Below are 18,855 nucleotides of genomic sequence, written 5' to 3'. Positions count from 1 at the left end.
CTGTTGGCAGGAGGCCTGAGCTCCGCACCGCCCCGACCTCTCCAGAGGACTGTCTGAGCGTCCTCGTGACAGAGCCAGCTTCCCTGAAAGCCCACGACCTAAGACAGCAAGGCAGAAACCACGGTGTCTCCTAGGACTCACAACTGGAGGTGACATCCCGCCATTTTCCCAGCATCCGATCACGACCCGGGCTGCCCTGTTCTATGGGGAGGGGCTGCACAGGGGCACAGTCCTGGAGCTCTGGGTCCCCTCGGAGGCCGGCTGGGAAACCATCACTGCAGGTTACAGATGAAGAGAGGCCCGGAAGACACGCCGAGTCAGTACTGTTATAAAGGGGTAAGGAGCATCTACCAGAAACCCACAAGTAACACTCCACTCAATGGGGAAACACTGAGGGTTTCCCCCAAAGACTGGGAACCAGGAAGTCTGTTGTCACCACTGTCGACCTACTGCTGGATGATGCAGCCAAGGCAATATGACAAGAAAAGGCATGCAGGTTGGGAAGGGAGAGACAAGACGGTCTCGTTCTGCAGGTGATACGCCTGCACAGAAAATCCCCCAGAATCTAGAAAACAACACCACTTTCTAGATTTATAAGGGAGCGCAGCAGGGTTACAAGATGTAAGATGAACAGACAAAGATCAGTGGGGTTTCTTCTACAGACCAGCAGCGGATGTGCGTACGCTGAACACAGAAACAGCGTTTATAACTGCCCCAAAGTAAATTAAATGCTTAGATGGAGATCTGATAAAATCCATGTAAGACTCAGATGCCGAAAACTACAAACTGCTGATGCAATCGAGGAAACAAGATGCAAATCAACGGAAGGAAATTCCACGTTTCTATACCAAAGGCTCGCTGCATGGCAACCGTGACGCGTGACGCGCACGCAGTGGAATCCCATCAAAATCCCAGCAAGATCTGTCGTGGGTATAAACGACTATTCTAAACGTATGTGGAAAAGCAAAGACCTGGAAAAGCTAACACAATTCTGAAAAGAAGAAGCAACTGAGAGAGATCAGTCTACCCAATGTCAAGACCCCCCGGCACGGCCGCGGTAACCAAGACTGCTGGTATGGGTGGAAAGATAAACAGATCAACAGAACAGAATACAGGACCCAGGATCAACTCCAATCCCATATTCCCACCAGTTAAAAAAAAAAAAAAAAAGGTTTTTAAAATTATTTATTTATTTTTAAGGATTTTACCTATTTATTTGACAGAGAGACAGGGAAAGAGAGGGAACGCAAGCAGGGGGAGTGGGAGAGGGAGAAGCAGACTCCCTGCTGAGCAGGGAGCCCGAAGCGGGGGTTGATCCCCGAACCCTGGGATCATGACCGGAGCCGATGGCAGATACCCAACGACTGAGTCCCCTTGGGATCCCGAAAAAAACATTTTTTTAAACAAGCACAAGTCATACTGTGTTTTCTTTGTTTTCAGTAAATGAAATGAGGCTTTTTCCCTCCTTCGCAATACACAAGGGCATAAGGGAATAACGACCCTTGAAATACAAAGGGTTCAATTCTGAAACTTTAGTTTGCTTTCTGACATCCGTCTTTAAGGACTTTGGTGCTGAGAACTGAAGCATGACGCGGACAGCTCAGATGCCTAAACTGAACCTTCCAGAAAACAGGCGGGATCACTTCAGGGCTTGAAGGTCGGCAGCAGCTGCTGTGCGCTCAGAGTGAAGCCCGGGCCCCATCACTGGCTTGCACCCACCTGTGCCCAAGCGTCCAGCAACAGCGAGGCCCCGCTCGCACACCGTCTGTGCTTCTGCTCAGACCCCCTGCCCCCCGGCCCCCCGGCTGTCCTGTACTTGCCCACCGAGCCCCAGCTCAAGCCTGGTCTCCTCCCTGAACCTGTCCCGGACTCCGCCCAGCCGCCCTCCTCTGATGCCTGCGGCACTCCTGCCTTTCGGATGGTATCAGAAATCTGTCCCCACACCCACAAAGTACAGGGTGGGGACCGTGTCTCCTTTCCTTAAACCATTTATCATGTCGGCATACGATTCAGTGACTTTTGGGGCGTTCACAATGTTGTGCAAGCAGCACCCGTTTCTAATGCTGAACATCACGGCCCCACAAAGAAACCTCAGAGCCACGAGCAGTCACTCCCTGCTTCCCCCGACCTCCAGCCCCCGGAACCACAGTTTTGCTTTCTCTCTCTCTCTCTCTCTCCAGAGACGGTGTCCTTATCTCTGCATTCCCAATTCTTTTTTTTTTTCCTTAATATTTATGTATTTATTTGAGAGAGAGCAAGCATGAGTAGGGGGAAGGGGCAGGGGAGACACAGACTCCCTCCTTGGCAGGGAGCTTGATGCGGGGCTCCGGGGTCATGATCCGAACCAACAGCGGAGGCCGAAACGACTGAGCCACTCAGGTGCCCTCCGGGTCCCCAATTCCTAAGCAAAGAGATGGGGAAACAGCAGGAAATCGCTATTTGCTCAGTGAGCAGGCTACCCAGTGGTCCCGAGTTCAGGTCACCCTTTGAGCTAGTTTGGGAAAACATCTGGCCTAACCTCCTCCTCCATTCTTTCTGGGCCGCCCGGGGGTTCTGCCAAGCTCACCCTTTCCACTTCCTCAGTTTCAGTTCATCTCCTTTAATCAAGATCTTGACCAAACACCAAAACCTCCTTCTCCCTCCCCAGACCCGCGGGCGAGACAGACACATCATGGGGGTCTCTGGCTTTGCCAACGGGCAGACACGTGCCCTGCCCCTCTTGCCTCGAGGCCACGTCCTGTTAAGGGCCCCGGCTTTGTTAGGGTCCTCTATTCCAGCAGGGCTCCCGGCTGGGCCTCAAGCTGTGCCTCCCGCCCCGTGTGCGGGCGAACCCCTCGACCTGCCGCGCACCGGGAACCGTGTGCTCATCAGGACTGGGAGCTGAGCTTTCTTTTTTTTTTTTTCCCTAAAGATTTTATTTATTTATTTGACAGAGAGAGATCACAAGTAGGCAGAGAGGCAGGCAGAGAGAGAGGAGGAAGCAGGCTCCCTGCTGAGCAGAGAGCTCGATGTGGGACTCGATCCCAGGACCCTGAGATCATGACCTGAGCCGAAGGCAGCGGCTTAACCCACTGAGCCACCCAGGCGCCGGGAGCTGAGCTGTCCGACTCCTGCGTCCCCTGCTGTTCTGCCCCGACGATGTCCTTAACCTTCCGACAACCTTAGTTCTATGTCTAAAAGATGTTGGTTAGCATTTGTCTGACATTTTTGGCATTTATGGCAAGAGGGTTGTCATAACGTCCAGTTCCAAGTATTTCCAGAACGGAGTCCTCGTCTGAATGGCCACCGGGAGCCTGTGGTGAGTTGCGTGTGTGCGTAAGCAAGCAAGAGAACACAATAAAAGGAGAGGGCAGGACAGGAAGGGGCCGTCCCTGCAAGTAAGATGAAACACGAGCAACAATACACATGTTTATGTATTAGATGGTCAGAGACCTGCAGTTTTTAGAATCATTGAATTTGGCCAAAGTGAAGAAAATGTGTCATCACGTGCAAACCTTTCACGAGGGAAATTTCATCCTCACTGACCAGCAAATTAGTTGGAAACTCTGCACTTACAGCAGATACTGGAAATAACGATGGTTTAGACAGAACAGGAATTTATGGGCATCTGGGTGGCTCAGTGGGTTAAAACCTCTGCCTTCAGCTCAGGTCATGATCTCAGGGTCCTGGGATCAAGCCCCAAATCAGGTTTTCTGCTCAGCGGGAAGCCTGCTTCCCCCTCTCCCTGCCTCTCTGCCTGCTTGTGATCTCTGTCAAATAAATAAATAAAATCTTAAAAAAAAAAAAAAATTTATGTCTCTGCCTCATTGAAGAAAAAAAGAAAGTACCGAAGCATGCCAGACTAGCATGGCAGTTCCTTGATGTTGTCACAAACCCAGGCTCTTTCTGTCTGTTCCACTACCCTCAGAAAGTACCTTCAAAGTGCCTCAGAGCCCAAAAGGGCTGGCAGAGCTCCAGCCATCACACCCATATTCCAGACAATAGAAAGGAGAAATGGAGGGAAGGAAGAGGTCAAAAGATACTTCTGCTGTCAGTCCTCTCCGTAGGGACCTTCTCAGAAATCCTCCCCACTGAAAGTCCACTTCCAAGCCAGTCACACGACCGCATCTAGTTGCAAGTGATGGAAAAACACGTTGTGGGCTGCATCTCTGAAGACAATGGAGGTCTATGACTAACAGGGAAGTGGAGCAAGGCAACCAGTCGTCGGCTGCTCTCAGACAGGTCACTTGTGAATGTTCCTCCTCTGCACACTTGTGCCCAAACGTGCAGTGATACCGAGGGGCGCCGTCCGCAACGGCTACGTGTCTACCCGTGGGGCTCAACTAATCGTCACATTCATGAGTGAAATTCTACACAGAGGATACAAAAAGGGATGTGATCAAGATGGACAAAATCGACCTTTGTTTTAAAAAGCAAGCCACAGAACCCGAAGCACAGCACACAGCTCTCTGTGTGTGAAAAAGAAAAACTGTTAAAATGCATGTGCTTGTATATATAAACTTGTCCTTAAAAATCCCGTAAGTCACTCACAAAATCACCTTCAGGGAGTGAGGGAGAGGACAGCGGGGAAGGGGTTTCGCTTTGCACACCAGACCTTGTGACGCTGCGCTATTTTCAACGTGCGCTCATGATGGTTTGATGATACGGAGTACGTAAGCCAGACCGAGCTAACGGTCAAATACGCGGTAGAACAGGGCCGCATGTGTGTGCGGGCCTCCTTGAAAGAGGCATTTTACAAATATTTTGGATGAAGCGTACACGGTGTTTGTCCTGAACAGTGAACTGCAGGACGCCGTGAGTCGGGCTGGAAACCGAGCCACTCTCCAGATGCGGCTTCCGAGAGACGGCAACCCGCGCCCCGCTGAGGTTCAGGAAGCGCGTGCTGCCCTGCCCAGGTGAGGGTCCACGCTCCGCGGGCAGCCGCCAACGGTCCTCCATCAACAGCCCCGCGCAGAACCCGCTCCACAAATAACTCGCCTGCAGTGATCTAACGAGGACCCCATGGATGCAGCTGCTGTTCCAGCAGCTGGAGACACATCTGCTTACAACACAGACCCCGCGTCCTCACGGCTGGCGGTCCAGACAGGAGACAGCACCTAGAGCCCATCCAGAAAACGCAGCCCGTATGTCCTGATGTATGCGGGACGCTCCGAGTAGGCAGATCGAAGAGCGGGTAAAGGGGTGAGGGGTGCCTGGGCTTGCGGCAGGGGGTCAGGGACGGACCGCCACCAGGCACAGGGCTTCTCTCCAGGGAGACGGGAGGGAGCATTCTAAGATGTGCTTACGGTGCACAACTCCAAACACACGGAGCACCACTGGAGCCTGTGGGGCTCTCAGCAGAAGGAAGCACAAGTGCAAAGGCCCTGAGGCAGGGGCAGGTGCTGGCCCATCAGGCAGGAGAGCAGGAGGACCGCAACCTGACTCCCAGGGACATGGGAGCGGCTCCAGAGTTCACAGCCCAGGAGGGAACATCTTTAAAGGGCAGAGGAGGTAGGAGACCCAGGTGGGAGCTATCGGATAACCTAAGCAAGGGGTGAGGCACTCCGACTGGGGGAGCGCTGGAAGGCGGGCCACGCATCACAACGCAGTCAACAGGTCTTGCGAGCACGTGGGACAGAGGGAGAAGGAAGGGGTCAGGCGACTCCAAGGCTGGGGAGGGTCGTGAGGGAAGGATGCAGGCATTTTCCAGCTGAGCTGAGGGTCTGCAGGAAGCGCCAGCTTGGGTGAGACCGGTGTTCAGCCTGCATGAGCTAAGCCAAGAGGCCAGTCTGACTTGCTCAGGGAGGCCTGGTCTGCAGGGCCCTCCCCAGGTGTGGGTCCAACAGAACAGAAGCACGCTCAAGGACAAAGCCCTGGGACATCCTGACATTTGATGATCAGGAGAGGAGGTGCCTGGGTGGCTCAGTGGGTTAAAGCCTCTGCCTCCGGCTCAGGTCATGATCTCAGGGTCCTGGGATCGAGCCCCACATCGGGCTCTCTGCTCAGTGGGGGTCTGCTTCTCCCGCTCTCTCTGCCTGCCTCTCTGCCTATTTGTGGTCTCTGTAAAATAAATACATAAAATCTTTAAAAAAAATAATAATAAAGACCAGGAGAGAACATCCAGACCACGAAGGCGTAGGGGAACGGCACCGGGGCGGCCGCAGAGCACATTCTCAGGACGCGGGTGGTGGAAGGTTGGGGGCATGTGGACAGCTCCAGTCCACCGTGGTCCGAGGGGGCGGCAGCGGGGCGGGAGGGGTGGGCGGCTGGACACAGCGGGTGCGAGAGGAAGTGGGTCACCTGGCAGAGGCAAGCCGACTGTCCACAGATGGATAAGGGGTCCGTCGACACAATGGGACTGTCACAACCATAATAAACTCCAAGGACACACGGAAACCTGCAACAGCGGGGCCAGACCTGGAGGACGTGACGTGGAGTGCTGCAAGCCGGCCACCGAAGGAAAGCTCCTGCGGGACTCTGCCCACGCGGGGTCCCGGCAGAGCTGTGGCAGCAGTGGGCGACCCCCAGCTCCTGTACATGCAGCACAGCATGACTCCGGATTGTCTCCGGTCCACACTGTCCCCCACATCTCCCAGGGGCGGCGAGGCAGGCACTTCCAGAAGCCTCCAAGCCCCGTCCTACCACACCACACGCCCACAAGGAGGCCTGCTGAGTGCCACGGTGTCTGGGGAGCCAGGTCTGAGCCCACGGCCCCTCCACCGCCATGTTGGGGGGACCTGATGCAGAGCCCCCATGAGCAGGAGCAGACGACCACCCCGCTGGGCGGCCCCACCTGCTCAGAGTCTGCCGGTCCCAGACCCCCACGCCTACCGGCTCCTCTGCCCGCGAACCTGCTGCTGTGAACCTCGTGTCCTGCCACCCAGAGAGCAGGCCCTTTGGCCCCACTGTCACCACCTCAAGATTTACCGCGAGAACCGCCATCCCAACTGATTTTTATTTTAAATAGGCGGTTTCCTGTTTTGCTTAGAATTCCTGCCTAAAATGATGGACATCATCACAGCATAAACCCATTTCCCTTCACGAAAAATGCCTTTTAAGGAGCATGCCTCTTAAAAGGGACTCTTTCGTATGTCTAAACCTGATCAACTAAAGGTCAAGGATCAGGAAGTCAACGTCCACGTGGAACAAAACGACCAATACCAGAGGGACACGAGCAAGCAAGTGGATCAAAAAAAGTTTATTCTGGATAATTAATTTAAAAAAAATCATACCTGTGATGTGTGCTACAGAAACTCAGATACAGTAATTGCATATAAAACCCGACCTAATTGTGGTAAAGCGAAGATTATGCAGAAACACGCTTCAGGAAATAGATGCTCACGTCCCCAACACCTGAGACACCTCAACAGAATCTTCCAGAAAGACACTGCCCCCGTCCGTGCCAGCCCCGCCCTGGCCTCCCCGACTCTCCGCAGGGCGACGTGCTCCCGGCGGCGCACACAGGGAGCGGGGAGAGCGCGCTCTGCTTCCCTCTTCATCCAACTCAGCGGACCGCATCGGACTGCACAGGACACGGCACTTTGGCACAACGAATATGAGTGCCCCAGCGGGAAATCCGTGTCTGGCAGTGTACGGCCGTGAAAACACCTGCCTGCTGGCAGCAGAGGGCCATCCTCTTGCCCAGCGGACACAGGGTGCGGGGGCAGGAGGCCGCCCTGAGCCACCAGAGGGCAGTGTGCACGGGACGGGAGAGGCTGGACTGGGAGACGCTGCTTCAGGGGCAGGAGTGGGGTCAGGAGCAGGGGCAGACGAGGTCCTCCTGGCGTCAGGGGAGGGACGGGGCGAGGCGGAGCGCGCGGGGCTGGGGAATCTGGGGCAACAGGAAGACGCTCCCACCCAGAGCTAAAGCCGCCGCCTGTGGCGCTCCTGCCCTCAGTCCCAACCTCCCGCCAGACCTCCCTCTGCCGGGGCCAGGTCTGAGCATAGGCCGCGTGCGTCGGGGGCCCCGACGGCCGCCAGCGGGGCAAGGACAGCACGCACTCAGGACAGCGGAGGGTCCCCAAGTGGCTCCCATGACAGTCGGTTTGGCAGAAACAAGGAAAATGCCTGAAATGCGTAGAATCGATTACCAAGTCCTCCTAAGGAGCGTGGTTACAATACGTTAGCACGTTCTGCGGCATGAGCGTCTCCAGAAGCGTCGGCAGGAGGGCCCCGCGGAAAGGCGCCGTGTCCAGCGGCCCCCGGTCCCGGCGCCTACGGCCGCAGCTCCACGTAGTTGGCCGGGAAGAGCCCGTACCGGCCCCTGCACAGCCCGCGCCACCAGCCATCATCAATCATCTCTATGTTGGTGATGATGTCGTCGGGGTCGAAGGAGATTTCGTCGTCGCCCGCTAGGAGAGAGGGCAGAGAGAGAGGATGTGACGCTCTGACCCGCGCACGGCCCGGTGTGCAGCCCGGCAGCAGAGCGCGGAGAGCCTCCCACGGGGCTCGGCCTTCCTTCCGCCTGCCCGGCCTTCCCTGTGCACACCAGCCCCGAGCACGAGACACAGAGCCTGTGCCCGGGCCGCCGCCGCCGGGCTTCCCCTGTTCTCCCACTGGAGCGTACTTATGAGGCGCCAAGAGGAGCCTAGGACAGAGGCGAGCCAGCAGCCGGGGGGCAAGTTCGAGGGTAAGCGCGCCACACTGTAGAAACTCCAGCTGCCCCACTCCACACAACCCACACCCGGATCAACAGAAGCTTGAACAGACACCAGTCAACGGAAGGGGGAACGCTCTTCCCGGGGCAGGACGGCGGCACCACCAGCAGGGAAGGGACAAGGCCACGCCCTGGCAAGGGCTGACAAGGGGCAGGGACACATCCAGCAGCCTGAGGAGGCGGCACAGGGTCTTGGGGACACCCCAAAATACCCCTCAGCAGCAGCAAAGGGAGGAAAGCTGGCTTTGCGGGGGGAACTGTGGCCCGCACACGGGACCGGGGCGGCGGGGACCCCATGGGGCGGGACAGACAGAGGGACCCGTGCAGGCCCCACATGGCATGTGGTGAAGACCAGGAAGCTCTCCCAGGACCGCCCGTCCAGGACCACGGCCGCGGGGCCCCCCAGGGCGAGAGGCCTCAGGGCAGATCGGAGGGGCAGGTGCCGATCCGACAGAGACCGCAGGGACAGACGGAACGACGGAACGACGGAACGACGGGAGCAGCCGCCGGCGTCATGGCCTCTCAGGGCGGACTCTCCCACTGGGGGACGGAGCATGCTCTGGGGTGGGCAGTGTCCTCAGTTTCGGGGAGTTGACACTGGGCCCTCTAGGGGCCCCAGGGCACCCCTGTGCCTAACTAAGAATAACCGAAGGTTTGGGGACACCAAAGAATGGAGGGGAAAGTGGGCGACTCTGGAGCTCTGAGAGGATTTCACCACCAGTTCCTGCTTAACCATTGTAGTAAGGCCTGGGAGTGACTCTCCTGAGAGCAGCATCAGCAGGAAGAGGCGAGTGGGAAGGTGGGTCCCTCACCGGCCTGGTAGTCATACAGGGCGACGGCTGTGATCCCGAGGTCGTTCTCATACTCGTCGTAGGTGTTTTCCTCTAAAAATTAACCGAGACAAGAGCTGAGCGTTAACCAAGCGCCCCCGGGGCGCGGAGCCACGTCGCCTTTGTCAGCCAGCCCGGGGGCGCCCATCGGGAAAAGGACGGACCCCTTAAAAGGGTTTAAGGAGCAAACCCCCCACCTCCCAATGCCGACGCCAGCCGGCAGCAGGATACCCAGGGTGGGCACCGAGGCGGCTTTTGGAGGACAGGCCGCTACACTGCGCGTGTCTGGTTCTCAGAGGGGCCCCGCGCTGCCTGACACCTCACGTCACTCTGGGGGAAACGCTGAGGCTCTGTCCTGAGCTGTGTTCTCGGATGGGTTCAGGTTCCATCAGCCCAAACATACGGAAGGAAAACTCATCTTTAAAGCTAAGAGACCGATTCCAGGGTTCACTCCACTGAAACACCTACACGATTTTCAGAGTTGGTAAAAATCATCTTTAGGGACCTCAAAACACTCTGTGTTCCTGGAGCCCGGCTCTGTCCCAAGTGCCCTCCGCGAAGGGACAGCAGAGGCCCCATCCTTCACACTGCTCGCACCCGCCACCCTGGAGCAGCCAGGCCTTCCTGGAACCCCCGCGGGAACCCCTGCTGAGCCCTGGGGAGGGGGTCTGGCGCCCTCCCACCCGGGGAGACGAGGACCCCGCCGGCACACGCAGGGTGGGGCGGGCCAGGCAACGTGGAGACGGGCACCCCTTCTGCAGAGGAGCGGAAACAGGACGTGGTGGGGCACCCCTGTACCAGTACCTGTTTGATAGTGGCCGGGGGCCTCTGTGGCCTCATAGACGGCGTCCGAGGCGTAGGCCGGGCCCTGCTGGCTGCTGGCCTCCTGGTAGCCGGCTGCTTCCATGCTGTACATAGGCTCAGGCTCAGCCCTGAATGAAGCTGCGTCCTGGGGAGAGGGAAGAGTGGAGGAGACGTGACTCGTGGCCCACGCTGGGTCCCCAACACATGACTCGTCAGACCCGGGGGGATCGCAGCACAGACACATGGCCAAGGAAGCACCGTCGCTAACGTCTGGAGCACGCTCGCGTCCTGGTCATGCGGCCCAGCGCCGTGAGGAGGCCCACATGCCACTTCCTCCTGAACAACCCCTTCCCACCCACCGCCCCGTCCCAGCCCCTGACCCCCCGGAATCCTGTAGAGACAAAACCGCACAGCCCGTGGGGAACAGCACTGCCCCAAGCTGCCGAGGGAGGCCCCACCAGGCCTGCCATGCCCTGCCTGGCGGCTTCGCGGCATCACAACCCTCCCAGCCCGAGGGGCCGAGTCTGCCTGAATCCCCCAGGGGAGGAAGAGTGACAGGCAAGGCGCGGGCAAGCACAGGCACTCGGGAGGTCCATGCCAGGCTGCTCAGTCCAGCATGACTTCTGACGCGAATGGAAGGAAGTGGCTTTAGGCCGTCTTTCTGACCAGGGTCCATCCAAAGGTACCCTCAGGGAGGTCAGACAAAGAAGGGACACATAGAAAAGCCCCAGTAAGAACCAGTGGGATCAGGTACTGACTTTTGTTGGCCAATGACCATCTTGGCTTGGGCAGCCCGTGAGGGCCACCAGGGAGACCACGGAGAGGGGACCCTGCATCCAGGCCAGGCCCTGTGCCACTCAAGGATCCAGCCACAAAGGAGCGACAGGCCCAGAGGCCGTGGATGCGCGGCGATGCCCTGGAGGGCCAGAGGCTGGTCACGGTACGGGGGCACTGGGCCGGCTGCCCCGCGGACCCAGAGCAGCCCAGAGGCGCAAGGGACCCCATCCTGGGCTGCCAGCGGGTCCCCACTCCGTCTTCTGGCATCTGCTCCTCTGCCCCCAACATCTCATGTGGTTCTGACAGGGCTGCCAGTCACGGGACCCTCCTGCCCTCCGGCTAGGGACAGCAAGCCACGCCGCCTTCTCAGAGGACCAACTCCTCAGTGACCGGCCGGCAATGCAACAGGACGAGGGGAGATTGCTCAAGGCCCCTCTTGCCAGTGGGTTGTGAGCCCCAAGGTCATGCCCAATGCCTATGAGGTCCAAGAAGACACAAGCACCACGCAGAGGGAGCCCAGTGGCCACGTGATTTCCCCCGAGATGCAGGCTTGCTGCCTGGAGCTCTCTGGTCCTGAGCTAGCCGGGAGGCTCACCCCTTCAACTGTCAGCTGAGCTGAGCTGAGGCAGCTTCTGTTCCTCACCACACAATGGCCCTGATGTCCCAGTGAAAGAGGCAAGGGAACCAGAGCAGCAGCCGTGGGAACACTGGAGACAGGACGCGGGGCTCAGCCAGGTGGGCACTGAGGCAGTGGCAGCAACCTCCCGAGAGACCTCTGCCGAGGCAGGGCAGACACCCCGCGACGGAAGGAGGAATGGTCAGGCGGGGAGCCCAGTCCACTCAGAGCCCAGGAAAGAAGACAGGACACGAGCCGGCGGCCACCGGTGACGGGAATGAGGATTACAGGCCAAGGACGGTCACCGGGGAACACAATGTTCAAGAAGCACTGGGAGGGCCAGCTGGCAAGGCCAGCTGGGGAAATCGCCTCACGTGCCAGGAGCAGATTTCTAGACTAAGGGACCGGTGTCCATGTCAGGTGCAGCAGACGGTGAGCGAGAGGAAGACTAGAATCGCCCACGTGGCGTCAGAAGAGCCGCCCGGGAGGCAGCAGGCTGGGCCAGGAAGGCCAGTGAGGCAGCCACACCCGCGGGGAGGGGCTGGACACGCCAGCACAGGCCCTGCGGCACTCACAAGGGCCGTCCCCTCGGGTGGGACACCAAGCGGAGTGGGGGAGGGGACCCCTCTCCATGCACGTCACATTGAACCGGGAAGGGTGTCTCTGGGGCATCCGGCTCATCGGCACGCCGAGCGAGAACACCAACCTCGTAGACGGGGCTTGGGGGCGGCCTCTCCTGAGCCGGCTGAGGAGTCGGGGAGGCTGGGGGCGTCGGCTTCTGGGCCTGCTCCTGGAATCAAAAGGCAAGGGGCGGTCAGGTGACCAGAGAAAGGTCCGCCCAGGCTCAGCCTCCACGGCTCAGCGCCTGAGCAGAGCACGGGAAGGACTAAGCACGGAGACTTCAGCACAAGGTGAACTGAAGATCACGCATCATCAACACACAGGACCTAAGGGGCCCCCGGTCCTCCTGCTGTCGCCACGCAAAGCACAGGGTGCAGGCAGGCGGCCACCCCGTGCCTGGCCCAGACCTCGCACAGGTGACCAGAGGAGGACCTCGAGCCTCTGGCTGCCGCTCTAGGACTGAGATTCTGCAGACCTACAAGCACGCGGGACAGACGGGAATCTTTGGGGGTCAGAGCAGGGGCCGACATCTCAGAGACGCAGGCACCTCAGCCCCCAGATCCTGGGAAGAGGCGACCTCGCAGGCCAAAGGGACAGAGGATGCAAGCAGTTGGGGACGGAGGTGGGAGACAATGCCGGGACCCCCAGGTGGGCCCGATGTACCCACAGGGTCCTTCCCACCAAGAGGGACGCAGGCACGTGGGAGACCCATCAGAAGGGGTCACCACGGACGCAGATGCCAGGAAGGGGCCACGGGCCAAGAATGCGGGTGTCTCTAGAAGCTGGAAAAGGCCCGGAAATGGGTGTCCTCGCAGCCTCCAGAGCTGAGAGAGGGTCCACGTGTGCTGCTCCGAGGCAGAGTCTGGGATCCTGTGGGATGACAGCCCCAGGAAACCTATGCCGACAGCCTGATGCCACAGCAGAAGAGACAGAAGACCAAGATGGCGGTGCCAGGAAGCAGCAGAAGCAGGAACGGAACCCTCCCTGGCTCCGCCCTGCCGCCAGCTGGCCGGTCAGGTTCCCGGTCAGGTTCCCACGCGGCCTGGAGCCAGCCCCGGCTGAAACATTGGGGGTGGGTGTTCGCGTGGAGGGGGCGTGTCCGGGCGGGCTCTGCGGGCTCTGCAGGCCCCGCCAGACACAGAGCTGCCCTTCACATCTGAGCTGCCATGGGGAGGGTCTGTGACCGCCCCTCTCACAGCCGCTGGCCGCAGACAGTAACTTGTCACGGCGAGCCAGCACGACCCGAGAGTCCAGTGCATGTGGATTCGTGAAGTCTTGCCCGCCTGCTGATGGGAGTGTCCTATGGCCCGGAGGATTCTGGAGTCCGAGCGGCTCCCCAGGACCAGCAGAGGCGAGGGGCAGCGGCTGCAAGCAGAGGACAGGACGGCAGAAGGGACAGCAAGACAAGGCAAAACAGAGATGCCCGGCAGAACCACGGTGACAGCCGTCCGCAAGCCGTCCGCTCGTGCTGGGCCATCCAGATGCTGGCGGGACTCAGCGGTCCCAGCGTGCAGGCTTAAGATGAGAAAAGCAGTAATTACTCGATGAAACCACTACCAACCGCCCTGCAGCGTGTGTATCCATGAGCTGAACAACCAAGAAAACCTAACCTGCAACCCCCTGGATTCAGAAGTTTCTAGCGATTGGGGGTACAGCTCAGTGGTAGAGCATCTGACTGCAAACCTGTCTAGCAATCCCGGAACAGAAACAAGCAGCAATTACACGATCTTGTTCTTACTCTGCCTGCGACGGAACAACCTCAGATTCTATGTATTCGTCTCTCTGGTGCTCACGGCACATTCATTTCCTCAACCCTCCGTTCCCTCTCGATGGGGGTTCTCTGGGCCGTAACTACTGATTTTGGGGAGGAGGCATCTGCAGAGTGCAACAAAGCTTTCCGGATTATGAAAGAACATCACAGGCTTCATCTGTGACTCCGCCTCACAACTACCTGAGAAGAGAGGTGGTGAGCTCCCTGTCTCCGCGCCACAGGAGAGCGCGAGGCCACAGCACAGGGGGCGGCTGGGCTCAGGCTGCCTGGTCGGCCGCTGCTAACGTGGGGACCAGAGCCACCGACATGCAGGCCACGTGGAGAAGACCGAGGAAGAAACAGGCCCCGAAACGCTCCCAATCTCCTCCTGGCTCTGACAGCAGAACAAAGACGCACGCACACAGCCGACGCGGGTACAGACAGAAGACAGTGGAGAGAGAGCAGAGAGGGCTCCGCGCCTCCACAAGGAGTCCCTCTGTATTCTCAGCCTCCTCCCCAGGAGGAAGGGGCTTCCAGAGGGACACGGGTCGGAACGGAGACTGCCAGGCCCACGTGGGCTCCGGGGCTCTGCAGGGGCGGCGGGCACGGGAGCGGCACGGCTGACCGGCTAGGACCTGGCGGGCAAAGGCTCCGCCGGCCTTGTGTGTGGCTGAGGGTACAGTTCCGAAGAGCAGAGCCTCGAACGAGGGTTCTGAACGTTTTCCATAGAGCAGCTTCTGGACCACGGGCCCAGGAAGGCACACTCACGTGCAGCTGCCTCCGGGCCTCCTCCTGCTCCTGCCTCTCCTTCGCCAGCCTCTGCGCCCTCTCGGCTTCCGCCTTCCGCCGGTCCTCCTGCTCCTTCTCCTTCGCCAGGTTTTCGAAATTTGCTCTGATGTTGCTGGTTCTGCTGTTCACTACAGAGGGGAGGAGAGATGCACGCCGGCGTCAGAGCGGCAGCGTGTCCCCCGACCCCAGCCCCGCGCCAGGGCGGCCTGCCACGCGGGACCTGGCGTCACAGGCAGGTCTGAACTCAGACCTGCGGCCGGCTCAGCCCGCCCGTCCCAGGCCAGCCTCCACGCCCCCGTCTCCCGGACGTTCCTGGGGCCTGCCAGAGGGCGCAAGCCTGGCGTCGGGAGTATTTCCAAATCCAAACGGTGCTGGTTCTTTGGCAGCACACACTCAGGAGGGGACCAAAACGTTTTCCCTGAGGACGGGGCCTGATGACCCCGCACAGAGCACTGCAATTCTGTAAAATCTCAAGCCCCGAGCGCATCTCCTTGGCGGGGGAGGGGCTGCAGACCATGTCCTGCCAGGGTCTCGGGCAAACCCATCCGTGTGCTGAGCTTACGGACCCTTCACAGAGCATCGTTTTTCCCTGACGTAACGGACGAGGTACGGGTGTGTGTCTTGTGCACCTCGCAGGCTTTCTCTCTAAGATAAATCAACTCAGTCTATCTCTCATCAATGGGAAAACTCAAGCTTCCAAGAAAAATTCAGAATTGTGGGAACTCTGTATCTACTCCAAGCACAACACCCCCCAGGTTCACGTAAAAACTCTGTCTGGTAAGACTGGTCACAACACAAGTGTGCTTGGGACAACACTGCGGGACAGCAGAATGAGAAACACAACGCTTGGAAATTTGGCTTAACTCGATGGTCTAGTGCTCTGCAAACGTCCGCTGCCCATTCCGGAACCACACGCTCTGTCAGGGACACGACCCTCTGGGAGCACCAGGCTATCCGAGGGCAGGGCCACGAGGGCATACCCACCATGACCCGAGGCGCTAGGGTAATGCTCTTCTCTTTCCCAACGGGGTATCTGGGAGGTCCAGAGTTCCAGCCTAGACACCACTTACCACAACAGATGGAAGCAGCAACAGCTCCGAACAAAGGTCCCTGACTAAGAAGATTTACAGACACACAAAGCAATGCCACACTTCCGCACAGGTTTTGCTTCAAAAATGTGGTCATTTTTTCCATAAAAAGTATTACGATGTTGGGGCACCTGGATGGCTCACTGGGTTAAGCCTCTGCCTTCGGCTCAGGTCATGATCCCAGGGTGCTGGGATCGAGCCCCGCATCCGGCTCTCTGCTCAGCGGGGGGCCTGTCCCCCCCCCCTCCCTCCGCCTGCCTCTCTGCCTGCTTGTGGGATCTCTCTCTCTCTGTCAAATAAATAAATAAAACCTATTAAAAAAAAAGGTACTATGCTGTCAACATGAGACGTTTCATCATGTTTAAGGGAGTAAGGGGTCTCAATCCCACTACAGCCGAGATCAAGAGACCCAAGACCCACCAACAATCGCCTTCCGTGGAGGCACGGCAGAACCCATCCCCGCCGTGAGCAGGACCAGGGCGCTCTCCAGTGCTCCCGGCCTACACGGTACCCACGACGGGAACATTGGGGCACCGGGGCCAGCCACGACTCACCCGCCTCGACGGGGACGGTCTTCTGATACGCTGGGGCCACCTGGGCAACGTCATCGAACGTGGAAGCATTCTACGGAGAAAGAAGTGGGAAAATCAGGGGCGCACTCTCCTGCCGCCTCCAGCCCGCCAGGCCTTCTACCTCTCCCCAAGGTGGGGGCCGGCCCTGCAGCTCCCGAAAGCACCACCGGGGGAGCCCAGGGGTCTCACCCCCACCGCCCGGAGGACACTATGGCGTCGGGGCAGGAAGAGTACCCCATGACACCACACGGGACCAGGCGTGGCATCCAACATCTGCCCAAACCCACACGATATGCAAGGCCAGGGGCAAACCCCAACGTCAGCCAAGGACTCCGGGCAATGAGTGCATGTGCGTGCAGTACAAGCGCGTGCCCCTGGGGCCGCGGCGGCGGTGGGGTATCGGGAGAGCTAGGAACTGGTAGCGGGAGGGGCTGTGCACGAGGGAAAGCAGGGCTGTACCAGAAACCTGTCGCTTTGCCCCGTGTTTGCTGAAACTGCTCTGGAAACAGTCAACAAGCGCCACCCAACCCCGCAAAACACATTGGCATCAGTGCCGATAACCCTACTATGGGCTCTTCTCAAGCCTCCCACCCTCTCGGGCCCCGGAGGAAGGCCTGCATGATGGCGGGGACCCCAAGCCTCTGCTCTGTCAGGGACGGAGCCCTGGACCACGCCGGAGCCTCAAGGGGCCTCATCATCCAGTCGCCAATGCGTGAGGTCCCAGCCTTCCGTTCTGCAGAGGACCCCACTGTGTCACAGCGCAGTGACAGTGATGACCACCACCCAGAGCCGGACTCGGACGCATATGGACAGGCCCCGGCACCCTGGCCATCCCCGGTTTCCCCGGAAACACCTCCTGGAGGTACACTTCGGGGGCTCAGGACACGGCTGCTTCCGACACACGAACGAGGAGGACCGGGGCCCGCAGGAAGAGAGGAGCTGAAGGTCACGGCCACGCGCGGCCGCTCTGCGGGGTGCAGCGCCGGCGGCTCAGGGACGCGACCCAGCTCCCCTCCCCCGGCACCACCTGCCCTTCCAGCCCAGCGGCATCCAGTCAGGCACCTGCGCACCCAGGGGACACTGCGCCACGCCCACCTCTCCTCCGCGTGCCGCTGCTGGGCTGCCCTGACCAAACCCTCTGCCCCTTCCAGGTGCCCCCACAAACACTGCCCACATCTGCCTCGCCTTTTTCCAGAAAGGTCTCCCATGCCCGTCCCTCACCCTACCCTGCAGCCTTGAGGGAAGAGGGCGTCTGCACCCTCACCGCTCCCAGGGTGACAGCCTCGTCCAACCGGTTCTCTGGCGCCGCTCGGGGTTGTCTCGGCCACCTCCCTGGGGGCTTTTGTCCCAGCTGTGCTGTCTCCCCAACACCGCGCCCACCTCCTCCTTCCCGACCAGAACCCTCTCCCTCTGCCGCTACTCCCCGACACGGACAAGCTCCCTGTCCCCTGGCCCAGGACGCGGGACGGCTCTCACCGCTTCCACTATCCCAGGGACCGCTACAGACCCAAGTCCCAGGGGCCCCACCTCTCTCGGGGACAACCTCATGTCCCCGCCTGGCTCTGAACCCCTTGGACACGTTTACTGGAACCTGGGTAGTTGCCACACCTTCTTTCCAAGCTGGGCCTGCCACTTGCTGCCGGGTCCCACACAGTCACGTGGTAGGGTCCACCGGGGTGACAACGTCCAAGTGGCCAGCTCTGAGCCTGACAGAGCAGGACTGCAGGAGGGCCAGCCCCGCCATCGGAGACAAGGGGCCAGGCACAGGACTGAGCAGGACAGCCTGCCTTTGTTCAGCAGACCTGAGGGGACATGGCTGCTCCCCGTCCCCAGCGCGCAGCTTCTAAGTCCACCCTGCTGACATAGTCGGGCCGCAACTGAGAAGAGCCACCCGACACATGCTTCAGACTGACCCGCCGAGACTCTGAAGCCAGCAGAGGGGACAAAGTCCCTGAGGAGAGGAACAGGGGTATCCCAGGGAGGCCGCTGTAAGAGGTGGCCCAGCACTTCAGCTCTGGCTCTAGACGAACACTGGGCCACGGGCCTTCCATAGCAACACAGACATTCCAGATCTGGAGGCCCCAACGTGGCAGCCAGGACTCACGCGTGGCCAATGGGCTCTTCTACCATGGCCCGTGAGACCAAGGAACCCGGTTCCCAAAGTGGTTTCCTACTAAGCTGAATTCAGAGAGCGACACGCTCTTGGGCTGTCAGTCTCATTAGCCTACAGTCTCATGTCCAGGTTCCGACGGTGGTCCAGCCACACACCGACTACAAAATGAGCACGGACAGTATCTGCCTCAAAGCGCGGCCGTGCGCGGCCCCGGACAGGACACCCCCAACAAGCGAGGTGAGGCCTGGCACATGGGCAGC

At 59.4% G+C, this 18,855-nt stretch overlaps 1 protein-coding gene across 8 annotated transcripts in view; it reads right to left on the bottom strand.

Moving 5' to 3' along the window:
* Window positions 1-7,162: 7,162 nt before the first annotated feature.
* Window positions 7,163-18,855, bottom strand: part of CTTN (cortactin) — a 30,255-nt gene continuing 18,562 nt past the window's right edge. For 7 of the 8 annotated variants that reach the window (XM_045066336.1, XM_045066331.1, XM_045066344.1 and 4 more), the window contains 6 exons: window positions 16,465-16,534; window positions 14,802-14,950; window positions 12,369-12,452; window positions 10,270-10,414; window positions 9,448-9,519; window positions 7,163-8,330 (listed from right to left, as the gene is read on the bottom strand). In XM_045066336.1, coding sequence (XP_044922271.1) covers window positions 8,194-8,330; window positions 9,448-9,519; window positions 10,270-10,414; window positions 12,369-12,452; window positions 14,802-14,950; window positions 16,465-16,534 — 657 coding nt within the window. In that variant the 3' untranslated portion in view covers window positions 7,163-8,193. The remainder of the gene's footprint in view (window positions 8,331-9,447; window positions 9,520-10,269; window positions 10,415-12,368; window positions 12,453-14,801; window positions 14,951-16,464; window positions 16,535-18,855) is intronic. The other variant, XM_045066339.1, reaches the window with a different exon arrangement.

This window comes from Mustela putorius, unplaced genomic scaffold (genome assembly GCF_011764305.1).
Source record: "Mustela putorius furo isolate JIRA1106 unplaced genomic scaffold, ASM1176430v1.1 tig00000127_pilon_pilon_pilon, whole genome shotgun sequence".
Lineage (NCBI taxonomy): Eukaryota > Metazoa > Chordata > Mammalia > Carnivora > Mustelidae > Mustela > Mustela putorius.
Note: the sequence above shows the minus strand (reverse complement) of the source record. Positions and strands in the feature narration are given on the sequence as shown.